The following is an 8,994-nucleotide window of genomic DNA, read 5'->3' as shown; positions in this document are numbered from 1 at the left end:
GTGTATGTGTGTGTGTGTGACTCACTACACTCTTTGGGGTCTCTGTTGTTGCGTATGAGGACCTTCTGGTTGTTGGCTCTGAACAGGCCGGTCCAGTTGACGGTGTTGTAGTAGCACAGCTGACTGTTATTGGTGATGTACACGTTACCAGCACTGATCTCATTCAGGGACTGGAGCTGGAGGGATGAGATCCACCGCTGCTTCAACACTAGGAGAGAGATACCACTGGGAGAGATGAGAGGAGAGGGGAGGGGAGAAAAGGGGAGAAGAGAGGGGAAAGGGGGGAGGATAGAAAGGGAAAAGGGTAGTGGGGGGAAGAGGGAAGATAGAGAGAGGCGTTGGAGAAAGAAAGAGACGTAAGATGGAGGGGGAGAAAAGGTGAAGAATACCAATGAGCAAGAGAGAGAAAGAGAGAAAGGAGAGAGAGAGGAGAGAGAGTAGAGAGAGAGAGAGGAGAGAGAGGAGAGAGAGAGAGAGAAAGAGAGAAAGGAGAGAGAGAGAGAGGAGAGAGAGGAGAGAGAGAGAGTGAGAGAGAGGAGAGAGAGAGAGAGAGGAGAGAGAGGAGAGAGAGTAGAGAGACAGAGAGTGAGAGAGAGGAGAGGGAGGAGAGAGTAGAGAGAGAGAGAGAGAGAGAGGAGAGAGAGTAGAGAGAGAGAGAGAGAGTGAGAGAGGAGAGAGAGAGAGAGGAGAGAGAGGAGAGAGAGTAGAGAGACAGAGAGTGAGAGAGAGGAGAGGGAGGAGAGAGAGTAGAGAGAGAGAGAGAGAGAGAGAGGAGAGAGAGTAGAGAGAGAGTGAGAGAGAGGAGAGGGAGGAGAGAGAGTAGAGAGAGAGAGAGTGAGAGAGAGGAGAGAGAGGAGAGAGAGGAGAGAGAGGAGAGAGAGTAGAGAGAGAGAGTGAGAGAGGAGAGAGAGAGGGGGGAGAAAGAAAGAGGCAGAAGCAGACAGAATAGGGTAGAGATGAAGAGAGCATAAGATAAAGGTCAGTTAATGTTATTCCTGTAACGAGCATGTTTAGCAAGCCAACTCACACTGCTCTCTAAAGTCTGCAATGCTCAGCAAGACCGCTCAAGATTGACATGGAAATTGGATGTCTATCCATGTCCTGAGGACTTCGGGAAATGCATTCAACATCAGCCAATAGGGGAAACAGTGAGCACTATTACCATCAAATAGGCTTGGGTTTGCTAGGGCGCTGTGGACGCGGGTGGTGGAGGTGTGCAATCCCATGACTCTGGAGATGAAGGTGTGGATCCCCTTTGTGAATATCATTTTTATTTTATTTTATTTTAACCCCTATCCTAAGCCTTAACCCTTACCTAACCATTTGGAATGAGTTCCTAAACAAACATTTTTAACCCTATCCTAAGCCTTAACCCTTACCTAACCATTTGGAATGAGTTCCTAAACAAACATTTTTAACCCTATCCCAAGCCTTAACCCTTACCTAACCATTTGGAATGAGTTCCTAAACAAACATTTTTAACCCTATCCCAAGCCTTAACCCTTACCTAACCATTTGGAATGAGTTCCTAAAGAAACATTTTTAACCCTATCCTAAGCCTTACCCCTTACTTAAACCATTCAGAATCAGTGCCTTAACTTAACCCTTAACTTCGAAATGTGATGTTTGGAGGAACTTCGAAATTTGATGTTTGCAATGAGACTGTGAGAGCTTGTTGCAAAGCTCTTAGATGTATTAAGATCACTTAATGCAAAACAGTGATCTTTGTCGGTGTCTTTAATCCCTGTGATGTGTACAGCATGCTCCTCTCTTTCAAGCTCTCTCTCTCTCGCTCTCTCTCTGTCTGTCTGTCTGTCTGTCTATTTTTCTGTCTGTTTGTCTGTCTCTCTCTCTCTCTGAAAGCAAGGGTTTTGTGCCAGATAGATCCATGGAGAAAGGTAGTATGGAGTGCACAGAGGCACTCTGGCTAACAAGAACATAGCTCTCCACTTAGTGATAGGCCACTGAGGAACACAAGTCGAGTCTGGTTCTGCTCTTCAACTCCTCCTCCCTTTCTCCTTCTCTCTCTCTCTTTCTCTCTCTTCCCCTTCTCTTCCATTCCCTCCATCTCTCCCCCTCGCTCTCCCTCCCTCCCTCCCTCTGGCTGTGTGTGGACAGACAGGGCTGTGTAATGTCAGGGCCATCAGATAGAATGTCTTCCAGGCATGCGTTGGCTGGCAGGCAGTCATTTGTACAACGGCCGTGCTGCTCTCAGTGGATGACCCTATACACTACGAACTGAGCTGCACTGACAGTGCTAGGACACAAGGGAGACTAGAGACTGGGAGACAGCTTTTTAATAACTCTGTGTGTGGAGGGGTGTGTGTTTATGTGTGTGTGTGTGTGTGTGTGTGTGTGTGTGTGTGTGTGTGTGTGTGTGTGTGTGTGTGTGTGTGTGTGTGTGTGTGTGTGTGTGTGTGTGTGTGTGTGTGTGTGTGTTTGTGTGTGTGTGTGTGTGTGTGTATGTGTGTGTGTGTGTGTGTGTTTACTTGAACTTTTTAACATGTCATCCACACCCTCCTCTCTCTGCTTGCAAACATGTGCTGATATGTCTAATGGAAGCTCTATTAGCATATAATGACGGTAATTACAGTATTATCTTGAAAAGCAGGAGGAACTGTTCATGTAGCTAAAGCAAATCATCATCTAATCTAATGGCTCTCAACCCACAGTGAGTCTTAGACTGCTGTGATGGATCTGCAGGCTTTCCACTAGACTGCTGCTCTTGGTGTGATGATAGTGTAGTGCAGGGATCATCAACTTGATTCAGCCACGGGCCAATTTTTTTCTTGAGCGGATGGTGGGGGGCCGGAACATAATTAAGCAATAAGGCCTGAGGGGGTATGGTATATGGCCAATATACCACGGCTAAGGACTGTTCTTATGCACGACGCAACGAGAAATGCCTGGATACAGCCCTTAGCCGTGGTATATTGGCCATATACTACAATCCCCCAAGGTGCCTTATTGCTACAGTATTATAAACTGGTTACCTACGTAATTAGAGCAGTGGAAATAAATGTTTTGTCATACCGTGGTATACGGACTGATATACCACGGCTGTCAGCCAATCAGCATTCAGGGCTCGAACCACCCAGTTTATAATTACAAATAATATGTAGACTGCATATTGACTGCAAGAAGCCAAAACAGATATAATGTTTGACAAAAACATACTCATTTTAAAGCTTGCTTACATTTGTATACAATCACGTGTCTCTCTATTACAGTTGAAGTCGGAAGTTTACATACACCTTAGCAAAATACATTTCAACTCAGTTTTTCACAATTCCTGACATTTAATCGTAGTAAAAATTCCTTGTCTTAGGTCAGTTAGGATCACCACTTTATTTTAAGAATGTGAAATGTCAGAATAATAGTAGAGATAATTATTTATTTCAGCTTTTATTTATTTCATCACATTCAGAAGTTCAGAAGACTCAGAGGTTTACATATACTCAATTACTATTTGGTAGCATTGCCTTTAAATTGTTTAACTGTTTCGGGCAACCTTCCACAAGCTTCCCACAATAAGTTGCGTGAATTTTGGCCCATTCCTCCTGACAGAGCTGGTGTAACTGAGTCAGGTTTGTAGGCCTTGCTCGCACACGCTTTTTCAGTTCTGCCCACACATTTTCTACAGGATTGAGGTCAGGGCTTTGTGATGGCCACTCCAATACGTTGACTTTGTTGTCCTTAAGCCATTTTGCCATAACTTTGGAAGTATGCTTGGGGTCATTGTCCATTTGGAAGACCCATTTGCGACCAAGCTTTAACTTCCTGACTGATGTCTTGAGATCAATATATCCACATAATTTTCCTCCTTCATGATGCCATCTATTTTGTGAAGTGCACCAGTCCCTCCTGCAGCAAAGCACCCCCACAACATGATGCTGCCACCCCTGTGCTTCACGGTTGGGATGGTGTTCTTCGGTTTGCAAGCCTCCCCCTTTTTCCTCCAAACATAACGATGGTCGTTATGGCCAAACAGTTCTATTTTTGTTTCATCAGACCAGAGGACATTTCTCCAAAAAGTACGATCTTTGTCCCCATGTGCAGTTGCAAACCGTAGTCTGTTTTTTTTATGGCGGTTTTGGAGCAGCGGCTTCTTCCTTGCTGAGCGGTCTTTCAGGTTATGTCGATACAGGACTCGTTTTACTGTGGATATAGATACGTTTGTACCTGTTTCCTCCAGCATCTTCACAAGGTCCTTTGCTGTTGTTCTGGGATTGATTTGCACTTTTCGCACCAAAGTATGTACATCTCTAGGAGACAGAATGCGTCTCCTTCCTGAGCGGTATGACGGCTGCGTGGTCCCATGGTGTTTATACTTGCGTACTATTGTTTGTACAGGTGAACGTGGTACCTTCAGGCATTTGGAAATTCCTCCCAAGGATGAACCAGACTTCTGCCAAATTTGTGCTTGTGTGTTTATGTGTGTGTGGGTGTTTATGTGTGTGTCTGTGCATTGACCAGCACTGATTCAACTGGGGAATCTTTTGCATGGTAAATGACCAATTGCGACAACATTCCATCTATCAAATTAGCAGAGTTGGATATCTATGGTATTCTGATGAGCTCACAAAGCAACAATGACATTATAACCATTCTTAGATGACAGACTGCCTGTACACAAGCTAATAATGGTAAATCACTAGCTCCTGAGGAATAGTGCTACATTGTTAACACACCTCAAAGTATGGTACAGTAGTGATGTACTGCAGAGTAGATGTCAGTGGTGTTCCCCAGGGCTCCATGCTTGGACCACTGCTCTTCATTATTCACATCTCTTAACTGAGTTCCAGGCATAAATATACAATATAGACAGTGCTCTATTTTATTATGTGGTTCCACACCTAGGGTCATTCTATAAAATGAGCGCCTTTTGCGTCCCTTTGATATTTTAAGTAGAAATTGTTCAACACTATTGAGTTTTAAAAGCCTGTTATATTAAATGAAGTGCCCTTTACTACAGACCATATGGAGAATTCAATAAATCGGAATAAAAATAAAGACCTGCTAAAGTGCCAAAACTCAGCATTTTGACATGTCCCTCCGTGCAGTGACTTCTAGGAAGATTTGAACCCACTTAAGCCCAACATTTCTCTAAGTTTTCACCATCATTGAAAAGCCCTAGTTATTATGTTGCTATGAAGATTATTTATTTAATGTGATTAATGATTAATTTACGTCTGTCCCTCATTTACGGTCAACCCTGTTATGTGAACTGAACCCTCATTTAAGGTCAACCCTGTTATGTGAACTGAACCCTCATTTAAGGTCAACCCTGTTATGTGAACTGAACTATTGTTAATTATGGTGAAACTATTCCTTTAAAACATTTTTTTTCCAAAAGAAACATTGAACATTGATAGTGAAATCCTAGTGTAAAAGCAGGTGAGCTGGTTCTACTCTTTTTGGCCATTTTCCGGTGTGGAAAACTGAGCAGGTCGAGCATAACATGTCAACCCTGTTACCCATAGATTAACAGGTTAGAAATGTTTGAACAATTACATTTTTTATGCTTGCATTCAATTGCCCCTTCCTGTTACACACAACAAGCTTCCATTCCCCCTGTCTCATTGAAATGTATAGCTGATTTAAGATGAAATCATCAACCCTGTTACGGTCAACAGAGTTACTTTATTTGGGACTTAATAAGCACTTACTATAGTTATTTTTATTTAACATCTTGAGATGAGAAAACATGTTTTTATGAAGTTGAACATGACAGAATGTTAAAATAAGGTGAAATCAAATGTTTTTTAGGGACCAAGTTACACTTCTCAAAAGGCACCAAATTGATGGAATGACTTCCTACCTGTAGTAATGTAGAGTGTAGTAATGTAGAGTAATAATGTAGTGTAATAATGTAGTGTAGTAATGTAGTGCTGTAATGTACTATAATAATGTAGCATAGTAATGTACTGTAATAATGTACTGTCGTAATGTCATGTAGGTTCTTACCTGTACAGTGCTCTACCTCCTATGGTTGCCAGATTGGAGAAGACACTCAGGTCTGTCATGTTCTCTGGCCACGACTGGATGTTCAGGAAACCTACAGGGACACAACCAATCACATAATATTTCTACAGGAACACAGCCAATTACATCACTGCTAATATCTTTGATGTATTACCAGATACACAGCAAATCCTAACACACACAGGAAAACAAAGGTAACATGAGACTTTAAAACCTCTTATGGCTGCAAGCCCGAGGTCGGTACACCTATGACAACATCCCCCACCCCCCCCACACTGATTAGCATCGCTAGCATAGCGTCACAATTAAATAGTAGCATCTAAATATCATTAAATCACAAGTCCAAGACACCAAATGAAAGATACAGATCTTGTGAATAAAGCCACCATTTCAGATTTTTAAAATGTTTTACAGGGAAGACAAAATATGTAAATCTATTAGCTAACCACGTTAGCAAAAGACACCATTTTTCTTTGTCCACCATTTTTTCTCTCCACCAGTAGCTATCACCAACTCGGCCAAATAAAGATATTGATAGCCACTAACCAAGAAAAAACCTCATCAGATGACAGTCTGATAACATATTTATTGTATAGGATAGGTTTTGTTAGAAAAATGTGCATATTTCAGGTATAAATCATAGTTTACAATTGCACCCACCATCACAACTCGACTAGAATAAATACACAGAGCAACGTGTATTACCTAATTACTAATCATAAAACATTTCTTAAAAATACACAGCTCACAGCAATGGAAAGACACAGATCTTGTGAATTCAGACAATATTTCAGATGTTCTAAGTGTTTTACAGCGAAAACACAATAAATCGTTATATTAGCATACCACATGTGCAAACGTTACCAGAGCATTGATTCTAGCCAAAGAGAGCGATAACGTAATCATCGCCAAAATATATTAATTTTTTCACTAACCTTCTCAGAATTCTTCCGATGACACTCCTGTAACATCATATTACAACATACATATAGAGTTTGTTCGAAAATGTGCATATTTAGCCACAAAAAAACGTGGTTATACAATGACAAAACTAGCAAAACTAGCCTGAAAATGTCGGGCGCCATATTTGACAGTGATCTTGTCTCATGATTAACTATTCATAAACTTGACTAAAAAAATATAAGTTGGACAGCTATCGAAAGACAAATTAGTTCTTAATGCAATCGCTGAATTACATTTCTAAAATTATCCTTACTGTGCAATACAGGGTTCGCCAAGCGAAGCTATACCAAAGAAAATGGCGGAATATGCGTTTAAAATTTTTCGACAGAACAACGATTTATCATCTTAAATATTTCTTACTATGAGGTGATCTTCCATCAGAATCTTGGGCAATGTATCCTTTCTTGGGTTTAATCTTCTTTTGGTCGAAAGATGTCCTCTTGTCCGTCGAAATGCCCACTAACGTTCGACCGGTACTGGAAACGTGCCCAAAGCTTCAAAGTGCATCACTAAGAATTGCCTCAAAATCGCACTAAACGGATATAAATTGCTATAAAACGGTTTAAATTAACTACCTTATGATGTCTTTAACACCTATAACGAGTAAAAACATGACCGGCGAAATATTACTGGCTAAACCCAAGCTTGGAAAGAGAGCAGGTCCAACGTCCATCGTGCGTCAGGCGCAGCAGGAAAAGAACGGTACATCCGGTCTTTGGCGTTTTATACAGGCCCTGATTGCGCAATCGACTCCATTCAAATTGTCACCTCTTACTGACATCTAGAGGAAGGCGTGGGCAGTGTTTGTATCCTCATAGGATTTACAGGGACTTTAAAACTGACCTGGGACCAGAGGCCAACATTTCTGAAATCTCACTCCATATCAGGAAAAGTGCTGTAGAATGAGTTCTGTTCCACTCAGAGACATAATTCAAACGGCTATAGAAACTAGAGAGTGTTTTCTATCCAATAATAACAATAATATGCATATTGTACGAGCAAGAATTGAGTACGAGGCCGTTTGAAATGGGCACCTTAAACAGAGCTACTCAATACTGCCCCTGCAGCCATAAAAAGTTAATGAATGTAACATAGTGAGCCACACATGTTGCTAGTGGGCTAGGCATTGTGATACCTATTTATTGCCTTTATTTAACCAGGTAAGTTCTTGAAAACACATGATCTTTATTTACAATAAAGACCATCCCAATACCTCCCAGTCATGAGTGAAACATGTCAGGTATACATGAGCCCCGTGGCCCCGTGTGGCCCCGTGTGGCTCAGTTGGTAGAGCATGGCGCTTGCAACGCCAGGGTTGTGGGTTCGATTCCCACGGGGGGCCAGTACAAAAAAAGTATGAATGTATGTACTTGTAAGTCGCTCTGGATAAGAGCGTCTGCTAAATGACTTAAATGTAAATGACCAAGAAGATATCTGATATATACATATTTTTGCATTTCCTATATCTGCCTCTGGGCATTAAATCATTTAGCAGGTTGAATGAATAGCTGAGTGGATGACCATGGATCATTTAGAACATTTAATAATGGATGAAAATAAATGAAATATTTAGAGTTGAGGGGAGCAATCCCGTTCTAGCCAGTTGAGGACAAAAATAATGAACACATGAGGAAGAGACGAGAGGGGCTGAAAAGTTATACAAAGACCAAGGATAACGCAAAACATACAATTACTAAAACTCCAGACGGCCGCATATTTTCAAGGATACATTTCATAATAGTTTCATAACTGATATTTTGATTGGCTTTAATCAAATTCATGACATTGGAAAGGGATATGAGAGGAAGAATGTTGTCTAACTAATGAAATGTATGTGGCTCATATCAGCATGTGTTCGCATCCCTGATGAATGCATCTCCCAGTCTGATGATGTGAGGTGAGTTTCTAAAAGAACCTTGTTTCTAAGTTGTTTACAAGAGAAAGATCACCTTCAAGTCTGCCTTAATCATTCTACAGGCATATCTCCTGTTCCCCTCCTGTATCTCTCCTGTTCCCCTCCTGTTCCCCTCCTGTCTCTCTCCTGTT

General features: G+C 41.5%; 1 protein-coding gene across 1 annotated transcript in view; it reads right to left on the bottom strand.

Annotated features, from left to right (window-relative positions):
• Window positions 1-8,994, bottom strand: part of LOC120057804 (receptor tyrosine-protein kinase erbB-4-like) — a 468,628-nt gene that overhangs the window by 90,182 nt on the left and 369,452 nt on the right. Inside the window, exons 11-12 of the mRNA XM_039006269.1 lie at window positions 5,968-6,058; window positions 26-225 (exon numbers count right to left, since the gene is read on the bottom strand). Of these exons, the coding sequence (XP_038862197.1) occupies window positions 26-225; window positions 5,968-6,058 (291 nt within the window). The remainder of the gene's footprint in view (window positions 1-25; window positions 226-5,967; window positions 6,059-8,994) is intronic.

Source organism: Salvelinus namaycush, chromosome 13 (genome assembly GCF_016432855.1).
Source record: "Salvelinus namaycush isolate Seneca chromosome 13, SaNama_1.0, whole genome shotgun sequence".
Classification (NCBI taxonomy): domain Eukaryota; kingdom Metazoa; phylum Chordata; class Actinopteri; order Salmoniformes; family Salmonidae; genus Salvelinus; species Salvelinus namaycush.
The sequence above is the reverse complement of the archived record's forward strand: the minus strand, read 5'-3'. Positions and strand labels throughout refer to the sequence as shown.